The following is a 16,905-nucleotide window of genomic DNA, read 5'->3' as shown; positions in this document are numbered from 1 at the left end:
AATGTTTACTTAGGAGAGTTTCTTCTCTGTGCGGGTGTTTATTCAAGATTTCGGTGTGAAAATGCGTGATTTTTCCATTATAAATTCATAATCCATCTCGCTGTGCACTCAGTATTACGCAAACACCGAAGTGTGACTGAAATCACTCGGGAAAGTGTGATAAAAACAGTGTTTTTCTTCTGCAGACGCGCCCCGTTTGACAAACGGCAAAGAAGATGTCCTTTCTGGAGAAGCGAAATAGCGTCCTTAATACGCGGAATTTCATCCTACGCGGAATGTGTGCCATCTATCTGATTGCCTTCCTCTCCTTCTACCATCAGAGTGAAGGTAAAATGGCTGGAAAATTGGGGAAAATACCTTCTAACATCATCATTGACCGGGTGTTTTGTCATGCGAATGACAGAATCAATATATTTTTGTCGCTAAAAATAGTCGATAACGCAAGAAAAATGGCATATTTCATGCCTCATTGGTCGCACAGCAGTCTAAACACACATAAAATTCATGAAAATTGCCGGCACATCTGCGGGAAAATGCCGAAAATTCGCATTTTCTCTATCTCCGCCTCTTTCCGCCCTGGAAGCCGTTCAAAGTGTAACATGCTGTTGTGAGGATTCTGGATGGGCCCTTTTTCAAACACTCACCAAACCGTTATGAAATTGTCCCTTTAAAGAGTGTGTGAAAAATGAAGAAAATGTGTCTAAAAATAGCGCGCAAATAGTGGACAAGAACAATGCGTGTGCAACTTGATTCGCCGCGCTCGAGATGGAATTTCAGCAATTCGAGGACGCCAGTAATTACGTCGTCTCTTCTTCTATTTCCAGGCCTCTTTGGCGACAATGGCATCCTGCCGGCGCGCATCCACGTGAGCCACACGGCCAAGCTGACGGCGCTGCAGAAGCGCCCGTCCATGCTGCACTTCGCCTACTATCTCGGCATCGACACGGCGTCAATGGTGGACTTCCTGGCCATCGCCGGCGTGCTGATCAGCTTCGGCGGCTTCGTGTCGCAGGGCTTCTGTCTCACGTCCACCTTCGCGGCCCTCTGGGCGCTCTACTACTCCCTCACGCAGGTGCAAGACAAGCCAATTAGATTTTATGCGTAGAATCACTTGACATTGCTTGGCTAAATATTTCCTAGAACAGTCCAAGCAAAAAAGGTTCATTTTAAAATTATTAAAATCGGACAAATGGAACTAAAGTTAGAGTGATTTCAAAATCAAAACTTTGAATAACCATAACTCAGGTCCTTTTGCAGTGATGAAAAGTTATGACCTATGTTTAGAGACGTCCTGACGGGGACTACAACATACTGAAATTATATTCAAATGCATAGCATATTAGCTGAGAAATAGGCGTTTAAAATTAATGCAATATGGCGGCGTTCGTAGATGAGGAATTATTTTTGACTGAAGCGCCAGTAGTGGTATTTGTACCAAGTTATGATGTTCAGGTGAAAGATTGCATTTCACGAGACCTTTCGAATGAGCCTAAAACGATTGAAATCGATTAATTAGAAGCGGAGTTGTGGTCAATTTAGTCCGAAATTAATACGTTCAATTGCTGATCTGAAGGTGACACAGGCGTTCGGCAATCAGGCGGACGCGCTGCTGCTGGAGGCCGGTGCGCTGTGCCTCCTGCTGGCGCCCATCAATGACACGCGTCGCGAGACGCCCACGGATCGCATTGGGCTGCTGATGATGCGCTGGCTGCTGTTCCGCTTCATGTTCGTGTCCGGCGGCGTGAAGTTGGCCACGGCGTGTCCGTTCTGGTGGAGCCTGACGGGGCTGGAGCGCCACTTCGAGACGCTGCCGCTGCCCACGCCGCTGTCCTGGTACGCCTTCCACCTGCCGCCGCACTACAACCAGCTCGGCATGGTGTTCACGAATCTCAGCGAACTGCTGGTGCCGTGGCTCTTCCTCTCGCCCATGCTCACCATGCGCACCGTGGCGTTCTACTGGCACATGTTCCTGCAGTTCCACATCATCGTCACCGGCAACTACGGCTTCCTCAACTTCCTCATCGTCATCCTGCTCTTCGCCCTGCTTGACGACACGCACTTCCTCAAGCGGCGCGACTCTGGCGCCAAAGAGAGACTCACGCTGCTCCTGAAGATCGCCATCGTCGGCGCCATCGCCTACGCCGGCTGCCATCTCTACGGCATTGGCTTCAGGAACGGCCAGTTCACGTTCAAGCTCAGTGAGTATTGGGCGCTGTGAGGGAATTGAAGACTACTGACTTTTCCTCCCTTTCGCTGTGATTTCCTGCACAGAGTTCAAGAAGGCGGATTACGAGCACTTCTTCGCCAGCGCACTGAAGATCTCGCCGCTGTTGCCGCTGATCGGCGTAATTGTGACGTTCATGAATGAGATGATGAGTCATCCGTCGATCAGGCGCGCCAGTTCGCTGCTCGGCAAGTTCGTCACCATCCTCACCACGTCCTTCTTCCTCGTCTGCTGCATTGGACTGATCGGCATGTCCACCGTGCCGCACCGCGGCGCGCACCGCGACGCCAACATCAGCCACACGGAGATCGGCCACATGTACGGCAAGTTCCGCCATCTCGGCCTCGTCAGCGAGTACGGCCGCCACTTGCGCGAGATGCGCGCCGCGCGCCTCGAGGTCGTGCTGGAGCACGCGGACCACATCGAGGGTCCGTGGCAGGAGTATGAGTTCCAATACAAGCCCGGCAACGTCAACTTCTCGCTGCCCATGGCGGGTCCATATCTGCCGCGCCTTGACTTTCAGATGTACGACGTCGCCGCCAAGACGTACGACAAGGTAAGGACGAAAGAAAAACAGAAAGTTGCAAAAATTCGCAAAATTTGTCCTAGAAAATGAGCCAAAACATGAATTCAAATTGACTTTAAAACCTAATTAAGTTAAATCCGATTTCTCGTTAAGGACTCTAAAACCATTGAACTTTTGTGCCAATGTATGGAATTGTTATGATTTCTCTGGCTTTAAAAATGAGACACGCGAAAGCGACTCACGATCTGTTTTCTCCACCGCGAAGGTGCCGTGGCTGCCAGCGCTGGCGCTGCGCCTGCTGAGCAACGAGGCGAGCGTGATGAATCTGCTGAGCGGCCGCAGCCACTTGCGGCAGTCGCCGAAGTTCGTGCGCGGCGTGCTGTATGAATATCACTACACATCGTGGGCGGAGCGCAACAATCTGGCGTATTGGACGCGGCGGCGCGTGCGTGAGTTCCTGCCGCCGCTGGCGCTCGATCATGCGCCGCTGCAGGAGCAGCTGAAGGCGCTGAAGATTCCGCTGCAGTATAAGATTCCGCCCGTGACGAATGCGCCACTCAAGAACGCCCTGATGTTCGTGCGCCGCCAGGCGATGCTGCTCGAGGGCAGCTTCTTCGTGTTCTCCTTCCTGGCTCTCGGCTTCGCCATCATCGCCACGAACAGGCGCAACTGATCGACGCGCGCGCGCACGGAAAGAAATCATTCTCTGTTGACACAATTTTGTCTCGCATTTTCCTTTTTTTTTATTTCTATCACCAAATTTGTACATTTTTGGGGTTTTTTTTATTTGAAGGAGGGAAAATTTTAAAACAAATACTCAGTATAATTGGCAATATATTTTAGTCGTGATTTTATGCACAGAAAAGAGGATTTCAGAATGAGTTTGATGTTTTTTCTTCTTTTTGTCATTTTCCATTTGACACACACACTACGTGCGATGTATATTTTGACAGAGATGTGCCTTCAAAGTCATTAAGTTGTAAGTTAGATTTTATTATACAAAAATTGTTGCCAAAATTAATCCAAAGCTGAGTCTCAATTTGAAATCACAATGAAATGTTCTTCAGAACAACAATTATAAATTAAGAATTGAATTTCCTCTTTTCATAAATTGAATTATAAATTAACAAAGAAATTAATTAGACTTTAATTAAACACAACTCTTAAGATCTCAGTCTTTTTTTATCCATCTTTCAATGCCATGATTTATCCTGATGTAATTTTTAAGTACATTATTTTACCTTCTTAAGCTTTAAACAATCTTACAATCTACCTTCAAGTTTTATCGTGAAAGACATTTAATTATTGCTCACAATCTTGCCATAAATCATGTTTTAGTCGCTCATCTCTGATTCATATCGAAACTCTTTCGCTACGTAGTGTTTTCTTTCACCTTTTCTCACCCACGTGATTTTGTATGTTTGAGTGTAATTAACAATAATTAATGGATAATAGTAAAATAAAAGTCGCAGAAAGTACTGGAAAAAGAAGTCTTTTGGGTGTGTGTGTGTCGTCAGCGCCGCACCACGGAGGCCACGAGCATCACGAAGGAGCCGAGCAGGAAGAGACTGGCCGGAATGGACGACAGCAGGCGATAGCGCTCGTCCGTCATGACGCCGCTCTTCTTGGTCACCGCCCAGCCCAGGCTGCGCTCCACCGCCATCTTCCACTTGGCGTAGCGCGCGTTGCGCTCCTCCAGCATCGTCGTGGGCAGGAATGTATCGTGCACCAGCACCTTGTCGCGGAATTCATCGCGGAAGTCGCACGCGTTCACGCCGTCCGCCAGCCCAGCCGCCATGGCGACGCCCAGAGCCGTCGTGTCCGCCGCCTTCGAGCGCACTGCAGAAGCACAAAAAGAAAACGTGAGCAAATTGATTTTCACACTTAACGACCATCGAAAGACGCTCAAAATATGCTGGTGAGATTTGAGAAAAAAAAACATAAAGTGAACCTTTAATACCCACTAAATGCATTTTTCTCAGAAAATCTTCTAATTTCTGTATTTAAACACAGTTTTTTTTTCTCTTTAAGTATTTCACAGAATATTGAAGCAGTTCTGAGTCACACACATTTTTCTCCCTCAAATGAAGGAGAATTTCAAGCTTTTTCCAGAATTTTTCTCTCCTCTGACCTTTTTGGGCATATTTGGGCACAAAAACGTCGACGTTAGTTTTGAGAAATCAGCCGAAAGCTTATGTATTATTTGTCAAGTGAATCACTGCCAAGATCAAGCCAAGATACTCACAGACAGGAATGCCGCTGAGATCGGCTTGCAGTTGCATCAGAAGGTCGTTCTTCGTCAGCTGTCCGTCCACGTGAAGTTTGTTGGGCGCAAAGCCGCAATCCTTGTTCATTGCCTCGAGAATGTCGCGCGTCTGATAGCAAATCGCCTCGAGAGCCGCCCGAATGATGTGATTCTTTGTCGTGAATCCCGTCAAGCCACAGATTATTCTGCATTTATGTGTGAAGGAAAATGTGGTGAAAAATTTCCATATTGTCACGATAGAGACGAGAGAAAATGTGGGCAAAGGTCGCGCGCGATGCTTTTCGACATCGTTTCAATTTCAGAGCTTCTCACGAGACAGCAATTTGTGGGGAGGGAAATAATATCACTTCAATGACACTCTCATTTGGGACTTTTGGATGTTCTTCTCTAATTGTCGTTTCGGCTTTTCCTGCACATGCGGAGTGATAAGAAGGAATTTATCAACAAATAAATTTACAGCTCTTCACTTTTTCGGAGATATTAGGCATTTATTTATTGATCAGGAAAGAAAGTTAACGAGAAGAAGTGCTGATAAGCGGATGTTTAACACATTGAATTGGTTATTGCGATGTTTTCCGTTGATAAGGCAAAATGATGTTTTCCTTTGACATGCAAAAAGCGCCAATTTCCTTGATAATGAGATCGATATTTACACACTAAAATCTCGCAATGACTATCCTTATCGGGATGCTTTTCACCTCCCAAAACCAACTCTTCACTTATTCGCCAAATGATAATAATAATAATTCGATTGCGCAAGGTGGAAATCAAGGGGAAGCGAGTGGGTGGCAAGTCATGTACACTTCTGTGAAAGTACTTGGAAGTGAAAGTGTGAAATATTCCCAATTTCAGTAAATTTTTCAAAGTTTATTGGTTCACAAAAGCTTCTCAATTAAACAAATTTATGTGTGTTTTTGAACCAATTTGTATAAGAAAAAGGATTTTTAGCCTTTTTAGTGCTTTTTCTAGGTTATACGACAATTTATGATAGATTCCAGTGACCAATTAACCGAATTAACCTAAAAAGAACATCAATTTCCGTGCCTGAAACACTAAAAATACTTTTTAAAATCAAAATGACGATTTAAAAATAACACTCTTAACATTCTTTAAGGTTATGATTGATTTCATCGCAGAAAATATACAGAATAATACCTATTTAGGTATAGCAAATTATTTAAAAAATTATTTGAGATATATTTCCGGATTTTTGGATTCACTCATAACCTCACATTTTACCGAAGAATCTTTACTAAAGAGTGTAGAAGCAATTGAGGTGTACACATGTCAGCCATTTTGTATTTCCCTCGGGTAAAATGATCTCGCGCGCGTTCTTTTGTCGCGCGTCAATTACCGTTGCGTCACAGAGAATTGTTTTCAGAACGTAAAAATTCGAAAATTATGCCACGCTTTGCAGCATTTTCAGTGTTTTGCACCTTCAAAGGGGAAAATTTGTGACTGGAAGACACGTTTCACTCGTCAAAATACACTATTTGGCATTCGCAACACTTCTTCAACACACTTCAAAGAAAGAAAAAAATAGCTTAGACAATAAATAATCTCTCGATTGTGAAGATGTTTAAATGCTGAGTGACACAATATGGCCATAAAGAGACTTGATAGCCACTGAGAAATACCTCTGCAAAGACTTTTACGATCACACTTATCTCGTTGAGTGTCTAATTGAAGCGCTCTGTCTCGACTGTCTAATTTGGGTGGGAGATTCATTGCCGGATAGTTTCAAAACTGGTTTCACTGCACTAAAGCGACTGAAGTTATAGCTTAACTCTTCCACGACAACCCAAAGAGAGATCATTTTTGCGCCTTAAACGTCAAAAAGACCAGAAAATTACCCTCTGAAACCCTCTTAGAAACACAAACTTTCAGAAGAATCCACAGATCTACGATTGCTGGACTCTTTCGCGACATTCTTCCGCCCACAGAAGCTTGTGGTCGTGGAAGGGTTAATCAGGGAGAATTGCCGTGACTCACCCGCGGGCGTCTTTGCGCCAGTAAGGCGCGTACAGGCCGGTGAAAGCGGGCACGAAGTACACGTCGCCCGTCGAGGAGACCTTCGACGCCAACTGCTCGGACTCCGTCAGCGTGTCGCGCAGAATGCCCAGATTGTTCTTCAGCCACTTGAGCGCTGTTCCCGCCACCGCCACGGATCCCTCCAGAGCGTACACAGGCGCGGAATCGCGGCCGAATTTGTACGCCACAGTCGTCACGAGGCCGCTCGTTGAGTGGACGAACTGAAAGTGGAGAATCGCTGATGATAAATCCAAGAGTGCCTCGCAAAGTCGCCATTTTTCAAGATGGCCAATTTCAGTCACTGAAGCTTGAAATTACAGCTAAATTAGATATCAAAATACTGTTTTTAACAGGTTTTCGCGGTGAATTTTATCAGGAAACTTTGCAAAAATCAATGTTTTCTGCCAAAGATTAGAAAAATACGTCAATTTACAAGTTAAATAGCATTTTAGAGATATTTTGTGCAAATCATCGCAGTTTTGAGGTCCTAAAATTGTTTAAGGAGCAAATATGGTCAAATTTGAACTCTTAGAGACTATTTTGATAAAATTTTCTTCTACTTTCACAGTTCAATGAGACAAACTGTGAAGAAATTCAATAATTAACTTCAATTTTGGCGCCATTTCAAGTGTTAGTCATTCTTTATCTATCATGAAGGAAATTCGTGCGGAAAACTCACTTTCTCGCCGGTGTTGCAGAGCAGAAAGCAGCCGCTGCGGTAGGTGTTCTTCGCCTGGCCCTGCTTGAAGCACATCTGGCCCACGAGCGACGCCTGCTGATTGCCCAGCACGCCGCTGATGCTGATGCCGTTCAGCACGCCGCCGTCACTGATCACGCCCAGCACTTCCGACGAGCTGCGAATGTCCGGCAGCATGTCCGGGTGGATGGAGAACGTGCGCAGCAGCTGCTTGTCCCACTCCAGCGTCTCGATGTTCATCAGCAGCGTGCGCGACGCATTCGTCACGTCCGTGACGTGAAGGCCACCATTCACGCCGCCCGTCAGATTCCAAATCAGCCACGAGTCAATTGTGCCGGCCAGGCAGCGCTTCTGCCGACACGCGCGATACACCTCGCGGATGTTGTCCTTCAGCCAGCGGATCTTCAGCGCTGAGAAGTAGGGGGAAATGGGCAGTCCGGAGAGCTCCCGGAAGTGATCCTTGTTCTGCTCCGGGAAGCGCGCCAGCACACGATCCACCGTCACATTCGTCCTGATGTCATTCCACACGATGGCGTTGTACAACGGCCTGCCCGTCAGCCTGTCCCACACCACTGTCGTCTCGCGCTGGTTCGTGACGCCCACGGCCACGATGTCCCGGACGCTGTACTGCATCGCCTCCAGCTTCAGGCACGCCTCCGAGGCGCACAGCAGCACAGCCTGCAGAATCTCGTCCGGATTCTGCTCCGCCCATCCTTCGCACGGCGATATCTGGTTTATCTCCACGGAGTGCGAGCACAACTCCTCCAGATGCGGCGCCTTGAAGATCTGCAATTGCGCGCACATTCGACATCAGCGCTTGCGCTCAACTGACTTGGTGAAGGAATGAACTTACGATAAAACGCGCAGTATTCGTCCCCTCATCGATTACGCCAATCAATTTGCTGCGATCGACGTGCATTTTAAGGCTGAATCAGTGTTGACAACTATTTAGATTGACCTGAGAAGAGAAGCAGAAGTTTCGCCCTTTCAAATGACTAAGAATGACAAATGAATCCTGTAAAACTTTGCTTTTTCACACTGTTTAGTAGCATTTTCTTATGCCACGCCCACTCACAAGCCCCGCCCTTTTTCTGCCGAAAAGATACCAAAAATAAATAAAGCAAATATTTTGCCTGATTTTCGACCTTAAGCGTTTTTCGTCATCGCCATCAAACAAAGTGAGCTTGATTAGAAGCTTAGCTTGAAAACAAACAAAGAATTTTCCAATCATAGCTTTTAGGCACAAAAATACAAGCTTTTGTACAGAAAAATTGATGCTAGAATTTCTCTTTGAACGACGAATTGAGACTAAAATCAAGAAATTAACTGTCTTTATCGCTTTTATACCCCAAAAAAACTATTTTCAAGTACTTGAAGAAGCAACAATTGATTTTATCTTTGATTAATCTTGGACTTTTCTCTCAGTGTAGTTCAGATAGTGTTGTAAAGTCTTCAAGAAAAAAGCAAGACATAAATTAGGGCTTGAGAATTCCTTTCAAAACAACACTCTTCCTCATCAATCACACATTTCTGGACTCTCTGAGCTTTCTGGGCCTCTGTGGCATTGTTTTCGATACACCGCGAGGTCATGCTGAGGTCAGTTATTGATCTTGACACAGAGAATTGGCCGCGATTTCTCGAAGCGAATCCCGAACAAATGTTATTCGTGTGTTCATTGATAAGCTTCACTTTGTCGCTCACTGGGAAATTGTCCTAATCAAGTGTTATCACGTAAGATCCGTGCATTAGTGCGAAAGACCAGAATGTTAATCTGCAATTCTCAACAGTGGAAGGAGTCAAAGTTCAATTAACTATTCACAAATCTTATCTCGCCTGTATTTCAAGCACTATTGGCGATAAGAGACACACACCCACCTTGGCAGAGGTAATTAGAGAGAGAGAGACTCAAAGAGTGGTTACGCAATCGGAAATCCCAGAAAGCCTGAGGACTTTGGCTGTCTCGACGGGGGAACTTTGGGGTCTCTTGCTCACACGCAATCACTGTCAACTGCCCAGATTCCCGGCCGAGAGGCGACTGAAGACGGCTTCTGACCGCCTCGACCGTCGCGATTTGACGACTGATAAGAAAATCCCCAATAACGACGTGCATTACGCTCATTCTGATAGCGCCGTGGAGGCAAAGGTCTCTGTACCTGTGCCTCTGAAGTCTGCTAATGTGCGCTGGGCGTCCGGGAGAGTCTCACATTGCAGCACTGCCACATGGGCAAGAAATATTGTGGGTGTTGCAGCCAATGAATGGAGAACGAACAGGTTGGAAAACGCTGCAATTCTGCTGAAAATTCACAATGTCATCGTTGAATAAGATCACAGAACACTTTATGATTGCATGCTGTGTGGATTTATGGTGATGCAGTTGCGGGAAAACTGCATTTTTCTGGATTTAAACATGAGTATGCAAAAACCAAAACACTGCGCGGCCTTTTCGCTTGACACCTGTCAATAGACACACTGAAGTTTTTATTCGCCGCGATCGCGGTGGGTGTCTTGGCTGTACTAAAAACGAAGTGTCTCAGATAAATTGTATTTCTTTTGTAAATCCGAGGATTAGCGTCGGTTTTCAGATCGTGATGTCACAGGTTCAATTCTCCAACAAATCACAAACCACGCAATCCTCGGGTAAATCTCACCACAGAAAAACGCTGATTTAGAATTATACACACTTTAATAACGATTAGACTGACTTTATACACTGAGGAGGAGTACCTACGATGTGGCCTAGAACTTCTCATTGCGATACGTGTCGAAGAACTTGCGCACAATGTCGGGCAGATTTGGGGCGCGACAGATGAACTTGTGGCCATAGTGACTGGAGCCCTCGAAGCGATGGAACTCCACGGGGCCCCAGGCCTTCCGTCGCACGTCCAGGGCGCGCCGGTAGAGCTTGTAGCCGAGCTTGAAGGGCACCACGAGATCGTCCTCGGCATGGAGAATGAGCACGGGCTGCGGGAACTCGCCAATGTGCACATCCGACTCGAAGCGCAGGCTGTTCACGTACATCGGCTGCGAGATGGTGAAGTCGAACCAGGGCAGGTGGCGATAGAACTTGGAGAACGGATGCTCGCGAATCTCCTCGCGAATGTTATTGAACGGACTCTCGAGCACGACGGCCGGCGGCGCGGGCAGACGCGTCCGGTGCATGAGCGCCAGCATGTGCGTGGACACGCCCGTGCCCAGCGAGTGGCCCCACAGGAACACCGGATTGTCCGTGCGCTCGCGGATGTGCGCGAAGATCGCCAGTGCGTCACGCACTACGCCCGCCTCCGTCGGCTGCACGCGCCCCGAATCGCCGTAGCCGCGATAGTCCAACGCCACCACGTGATATCCCATGCGCTGCAGCACCTGGAAGAGAAACAGCAAGAGATTAGGCTCAAAAGCAACGATTCTTGAGCACATTAAGGCATGACACATTATCTGTCCTCACCTGGAAGAGTTCCACGCGATGCGGCGCGGCGCGCGATGCCGTGTTGCCGTGCAGATACAGGACAACTGAGCACGGAACCTTGGCCAGCACCTCCTCGAAGAACGCCTGCTTCTCCTCGTCGCCAATGTGATCGTCGTAGCGCGCCGCCAGCGCACTGAGCGCCTCCTCGACGGGCGCCGAAAGAGTCTCCGACTCACTGTCCGTGATATTGAGCAGCGCCTTGGCGGGAACATTCAACTGACGTGCGAAGCGTCGCGCCACGAAGCCCGGCAACAGATGCCACACGCCCAGCTCAATGTCCGCATTCTCCTCATCATCGCGGTGGGTCACGTAGTAGTTGCGCACGGCGCACAAGCCTGACTTCTCCGGCCGACTGAAGTCAATATTTGGTGGGTAAGTTACTGTGGAAGGGACGAGAAAAAGGATACATTATTCACATGTTGATTGCCTGACGAAGCGGTGAAAAATTAATTGAACCCCCTCAATTGAGACATTCAATGACATTTGTAGAGCAGATATTCAGAGGTTTAGAAAGGATTTGAGCTTTTGTGGACTAAACATTTTTTTTAAAAGAAAACCCTGTAATTTCATCAAAAATAAAGAATTAAGAATACTTTGCGAAAACGCTTTCAATTTCCACTATAAGAAGCGATAGAAATGGAAAATCATGAAAATTTTCAAGAGGCAATTGAAAGAAGAATTAACAGAAGTGAAAAGTCGTTGCAACTTTACAGATTTCATATTTTAGTCCGTAAAAGTTACGAATTCGCTCTGCAACTTTACGCTCTTCATAGCTTATATTAGCGGCCACACGGCGGCGCTAGTGTGAAGTACGAATGAAAAACGATCGAGAAGGCGTTGCAAGGCGAAGTTTGGCGTTTACTGAATCTTCGAAATTCTTGGTTTAAGCATTGCTCATGAATGACAGAAATTTTCCCTGCATTTATTTAATTTTCCTCCATTGATTTTTTTTTGTATTTCTCCTGCGTGACCAAAGAAAGCAGTCTGAGCTTCTTGATCACACAAACCAGCAACAATTTGCTGAATATTTACTTACTGAATGTCAGGAAGAGAATTCCACGCTGAAGAGGCACGCAAAATCTAAAGATGAGCGGCAAAATGATAAAGAAAATCACGAATCCCACGAGACAGACTTTAAGTGTGATGAATGAAATGCTGCAAGAGACACAGAGAAAAAAATGGGCATTAATTGAAAATTATATGAAACAATGGAAATTACAGAGAATAAAACATCTTCTCTCGTTTCCTCTCACGAAATCCTCTCAAAAGCATCAATTTATATTATAAAACGAAACTAATATATTTTCTCTATACAAGCAAACAAGACGAAATTCCAACTATGAATGACACACCAAAAGACAATTGAAGTGTCCAGAAGCATGATAGATTTACTTCTTCTCGTCCTTCTTCACGCGCGCTCTTCAGGTATTTTTCGTGCTATGTTTCAGTCACTCAAGGAAAAACTACTCGCGACGCGAAGATAAACACCAACACACACACACACACACACGCGCGCGACGACGAGTTGAAAATGTCCCAGAGCACAATGAATAAGTGATGATTTTGTGGTCAGAATGAAAAATCAGCCCGAAAGGAGAGCAACTAGTGGAAAATGTCCACAACACAATTGATCGATTCAGTCGGACATCCTTGGACAGTGACACAAGAACTATTTCTACCAAGGCGGAGACAATGTGGCTGAAATTTGTACATCACTTCCACAATTCGAGAGCAAAATCAGCGATATTTCAGCGAAGATTTTATCAAATAACTGAAATATGACTGAAAACTAACCAAAATCTGACTGAAAACTAACCGAAATCTGACAAAAATCCAACTCACAACTGTGACTTTGGACAACAATTCATGATTTTTTTTTCCTGTTATTCTGCATTCGACCGTGTGTTATTATCGTAGATTATTCAATTAGATAACCTATAATTCTATTGGTGGTGAATTAATTCGCACTTTAAGCTGTAATTTAGTCATAAATAAGTCACATAACATAGAAAAATAATAATAAAACAACCAATAGAAGTAGTGAATATTGCAAATGTAATATGTACACCACTTTCGCACCACATTATCTCCCCCTTTCGCTATTCACAGTTCATATTTGGCCTCACTGAATTTTGCACAAAAATATCGCGACGGTTTTTGCTTGCTTTTCACCCCTTTTCTTTGCGAAATAACAACCATAAATGCACGGCAAGTGTGCGAAAAAAACTTGAGGGCGAGCGCGGTCACTATTTCATGGATGACAAATTCAAATGTTCACGAGTCTCTTTGTCACACACGATCAGGGAACAGAGAGAGAAAGAGGGGGAAAGAGCATAATCTATGTTGTGTGTCAGAAGTTTTTTTTTTTGCTTGAAAGAAATGCTGTGATTCATTCACTTGATCAACTTCCATTTCTTTCTTCTTCTCCCCCTCAAAAATTGCCCTCGAAAGAATGAGGAAAAATGTCAGCTTGATTAATTCAATTACAAACAATTACGACTCATTTCGGAATTCTCCGTTTGATTATGAATATTTGAAATGTTTGTTGTTTGAAAGTGATTGAAGAAAAATTGGCATTTCACACAATTCATCTTAACTCATTTTTCCACTTTTTTTATTGTACAGCAATTGTTACAGCATTAAGTTGGGCAGTGTTGTTTTGAGAATTATGTTCTAACTTTAGGATTTTGTCTTGAAAAATGCTCTCATCTATTAAGCTTCAGAAAATGCCATTGGGACATTAAAACTCATGACTTTTTCTCCAAAGTTAGAATGAAAATATGTAGATTTTCCATGCGATGCTGCCCCACTTTCCCCTACATTGAATCTTTACATACCAAAAGTAGCTCTATTCTCCTCTATTTGAACATCATATGTGAAAATTTCCCCAAACCGCCACTGATAATCATTCGAATGACCTCAGAAAGTGAGCGATTAGAGTGATTATTTGAGTTGATGTTCTTTGAACAAAAAACAATCTCTTCACAAATGCACAAAAATCTCATTTGCAACAACTTCCTTATCGCTTGTTTGGCGGTGGAGGAGAATAAAAATGTGACAAACAAGTATCGAAATAATTGTAATAATATGTGCTTATTGCGCAAATAACTTTTTACGCCAACAACAAATCGACACACATTCAAAACAACACAAAAAAGTGTTTCTCATAAAGGGGGAGATATTATGGTCAGAAGTGGTGTACAACACTGTTGAAGTATTTCAATATTGAAAATATTAATCCACGTTCAAAAAGGAATTTACTCAATAATAGGAGAAAAAATGTGTTTTTCACAATTTTCTAGGTTATGTTATGAATTTAAGACAAACTTTTCCATAATATAACCTCAAAAATCGTTCATTCTTGCGCCTAAACTGAGTTTAATTTGCATTTAAAAATTAGATTACATCAAAATATCCACTGGAAACTTCAAATATTTCTAAAATACTGTTTCTCTCTGAATTTGTAAGGTCATAAAAGTATAAAAAAAAGGTGTTTTTTGGGACAAAGATTCCTAAATTTGAGGTTATGATACTTTATGCACGTTGGAAAATTCTATAAAGTTCCGAAAAGAAGAAAAACTCATGTTTTAAGCAATGCTGATGTTCTGGGAAGTGTTAAGAATGTTTCATACGCAAATTTGTGGAAGTGTCAGAAAGTGATGTACAGATTTTAAGGCATATTATCTTCCCCTTGTTTCTCGAAAAGTGCAGATGACAAAGAAATAAAAGAAAAATCTTACACGTTCGACAACAAATTACAATTTATTACACAATTAATATTGGCGTTTGGAATATTCACCTGGTGAATGCACATGAAATGGACAGGACGACAAAGAAATTAGTAAGGAAGCCTGATGGCATTTTTCAGCACCTTTGCACGCGCGCACAAAAATTCCCTCTTTCTCTCACACACCGTAAAAAAACAACAGGATTAGTGTGTTGATATTTTCTGCTTCATGAGGAAAAAGAAAAGAGAGTAAATTTTGATTGGAAATCTTCTACTTACAAACCGGCCAGCCAAGCAAAGACAAACAATCCGGGAAGCACCGTCGACGAAAAGAGATTATTAATGATTCGATGAATTGTCAGACTGCTCATTTTGGTCTTTCTTTCTTTCGAAACTCTTCAATGGAAGGCTTTTGATTGTCCTCTGTAATTGGGGACAATTCTGCTGTGTGTCTTTTTGTGTGTGCGCGTGAGGATCTCTACAGGATTCACACTATCTCTATTGGCTCTCTGTTTTCTCTCAAGAAAAACACCACCTCACCATTGGATTTGAAAGGCCAAAAGCGCCGTATTTTTGTTTTTGTCTTCACCTCTTGATAAACTTCCGCTTGCGCAGCAGGAGCATAATTGTCTCTCTTGTCCTCAAAGTCTCTCTCCCAATCACACAAACTTATCCAAATTGCTACAGCTCAAGTGCGACGCCCAAGAAGTGCAACAAGCTCTCTGACATGTCGACGTTGACTGAACGTGGATTGAAGGCTAACTTCGTCGCCGGGATGACTCCTTATCACTCTCTCTCTGCAAAAGTCCAAACAAACAACTGTGATTAGACGAACGTCACGAGGCAAAGCGAAAAGAATCACTCATTGTGTGTATTCAAAGATTTCGTATTTCTTCTATAGGATTCATTAAAGTTACGAATTAGTTAAACACGAAATGCTACGATCTCAACGTTAAGATTTAAAAAACTAATTGTTTGGCTATATTTCGCTAAGAACTCGGCAATTCGGTTGATTCAGTAGCGATCGTTGCGGTGACGAGTCAAAGTACTGATGAGCACTTAAATGCAAAGATGTCGCATCATGTAAAACTGTGCCATTTCAATAATATACTTCGTCATTATAACACCCAAGAACTAGAATAGGTTTAAAAAAGTATAAAAATTCACTGCAGTTGCTCAAAAATTGACAGTTTTTCTTGCAATAAATCAGCATTTTCACTGTTTTTCCTTCTCTTCTTCTTTCTGCTGCTCCTGCACACTTGAGCCACAACCGTCTCGACTTCTTGGCTCTGATTGTGCATTGTGTGAATCGTGCGGCGGGCGGCGTCTAAGAATTGTATCCTCGGAGACTCACAACTCCTGTCCAGCTTCCTGAATCGTTTGTGACTCACGAAGCAAAACATGTCTCGCTATCGCAAGTAATATTGCTCTCTTGATTCTCTTCAGCTCTGTCCGGTGCGTTATCAGTCGCTGGGCGAGCAAATTGCTGAGCAGCTGAAGGAGGAAGTTGATGAATTACGCAAAGCGCAAATTGTCTATCGCCTCTTCATTGTGTCTCGGCGTAACCTTGAACTATTGAGGTGAGATTTGCATTCGTCTCCGCCTATCATTGCGAGCCACCTCGCCGAATTCCCATGCTTTTCAGCGAGATAATCCGGCTCTTGCGTGGAAATCAGCACAATTTGTGTGCCGATTGAGGCAATTTTTGGGGTGGAACATAAAGAAATTCTCATTGTGTTATTGTTGTTGTTGGACGATTGGAGAAACTTGAGTGATTTTTGCTCGAAAATCCATCGAAATCAATTATATTTCACCTTGTAACTATTCTATAACCACTTGGCATGCAAATTATCAAAGATTTACGCATTTACCTCTGAGTATTGCAGCAAAAGAAGACGCTGAAAAGCTGCAGAAAATATTCACTGCGTGCACGCGCACTAAAAAACTGACACAATAAACGCCCCTTGAGCG

At 44.1% G+C, this 16,905-nt stretch overlaps 3 protein-coding genes across 5 annotated transcripts; 1 reads left to right on the top strand and 2 right to left on the bottom strand.

Annotated features, from left to right (window-relative positions):
- Positions 1 to 3,423, top strand: LOC132266048 (lipase maturation factor 2-like). Its single transcript, XM_059766878.1, has 5 exons — positions 1 to 327; positions 825 to 1,072; positions 1,574 to 2,198; positions 2,272 to 2,780; positions 3,016 to 3,423. Exons 1-5 carry the CDS (start codon positions 216 to 218, stop codon positions 3,421 to 3,423), a joined length of 1,902 nt encoding a protein of 633 aa, XP_059622861.1. The 5' UTR covers positions 1 to 215.
- A 143-nt stretch (positions 3,424 to 3,566) lies between these two features.
- Positions 3,567 to 10,196, bottom strand: LOC132266049 (glycerol kinase). 2 transcript variants are annotated; one of them, XM_059766880.1, is made up of 6 exons: positions 9,898 to 10,196; positions 8,598 to 8,702; positions 7,727 to 8,530; positions 7,009 to 7,268; positions 4,996 to 5,201; positions 3,567 to 4,589 (listed from the first exon to the last, which is right to left on the bottom strand). In XM_059766880.1, the coding sequence occupies exons 2-6, from the start codon at positions 8,661 to 8,663 to the stop codon at positions 4,264 to 4,266; spliced, it is 1,662 nt and encodes a 553-aa protein (XP_059622863.1). In that variant the 5' UTR covers positions 8,664 to 8,702; positions 9,898 to 10,196; the 3' UTR covers positions 3,567 to 4,263. The 2 variants fall into 2 exon arrangements, with proteins under 2 accessions (XP_059622863.1, XP_059622862.1); XM_059766879.1 differs by lacking the exon at positions 9,898 to 10,196 and adding an exon at positions 9,620 to 9,836.
- A 212-nt stretch (positions 10,197 to 10,408) lies between these two features.
- LOC132265596 (lysophosphatidylserine lipase ABHD12) lies at positions 10,409 to 16,891 on the bottom strand. 2 transcript variants are annotated; one of them, XM_059766329.1, is made up of 5 exons: positions 16,806 to 16,891; positions 15,007 to 15,731; positions 12,244 to 12,362; positions 11,187 to 11,587; positions 10,409 to 11,104 (listed from the first exon to the last, which is right to left on the bottom strand). In XM_059766329.1, exons 2-5 carry the CDS (start codon positions 15,066 to 15,068, stop codon positions 10,481 to 10,483), a joined length of 1,206 nt encoding a protein of 401 aa, XP_059622312.1. In that variant the 5' UTR covers positions 15,069 to 15,731; positions 16,806 to 16,891; the 3' UTR covers positions 10,409 to 10,480. The 2 variants fall into 2 exon arrangements, with proteins under 2 accessions (XP_059622312.1, XP_059622311.1); XM_059766328.1 differs by having other exon boundaries at positions 15,214 to 15,729; positions 16,806 to 16,889.
- Positions 16,892 to 16,905: the final 14 nt, after the last annotated feature.

The sequence above is a fragment of the Phlebotomus argentipes genome, unplaced genomic scaffold, assembly GCF_947086385.1.
Source record: "Phlebotomus argentipes unplaced genomic scaffold, Phlebotomus argentipes genome assembly contig_5, whole genome shotgun sequence".
In the NCBI taxonomy this organism is placed as follows: domain Eukaryota; kingdom Metazoa; phylum Arthropoda; class Insecta; order Diptera; family Psychodidae; genus Phlebotomus; species Phlebotomus argentipes.
The sequence above is the reverse complement of the archived record's forward strand: the minus strand, read 5'-3'. Positions and strand labels throughout refer to the sequence as shown.

Coding starts and splice junctions, on each gene's coding strand:
- LOC132265596 (XM_059766328.1), bottom strand. CDS start 15,305: ATGAGCAGTCTGACAATTCATCGAATCATTAATAATCTCTTTTCGTCG. Junction 12,363..15,213: donor TTTGCTTGGCTGGCCGGTTT/GTAAGTAGAAGA, acceptor TGTCTCTTGCAG/CATTTCATTCATCACACTTA. Junction 11,105..11,186: donor ATCGCGTGGAACTCTTCCAG/GTGAGGACAGAT, acceptor TTTCTCTTCCAG/GTGCTGCAGCGCATGGGATA.
- LOC132266048 (XM_059766878.1), top strand. CDS start 216: ATGTCCTTTCTGGAGAAGCGAAATAGCGTCCTTAATACGCGGAATTTC. Junction 2,199..2,271: donor CCAGTTCACGTTCAAGCTCA/GTGAGTATTGGG, acceptor TTTCCTGCACAG/AGTTCAAGAAGGCGGATTAC. Junction 2,781..3,015: donor CCGCCAAGACGTACGACAAG/GTAAGGACGAAA, acceptor TCCACCGCGAAG/GTGCCGTGGCTGCCAGCGCT.
- LOC132266049 (XM_059766880.1), bottom strand. CDS start 8,663: ATGCACGTCGATCGCAGCAAATTGATTGGCGTAATCGATGAGGGGACG. Junction 8,531..8,597: donor CGAATACTGCGCGTTTTATC/GTAAGTTCATTC, acceptor GCGCAATTGCAG/ATCTTCAAGGCGCCGCATCT. Junction 4,590..4,995: donor TCTCAGCGGCATTCCTGTCT/GTGAGTATCTTG, acceptor GTGCTTCTGCAG/TGCGCTCGAAGGCGGCGGAC.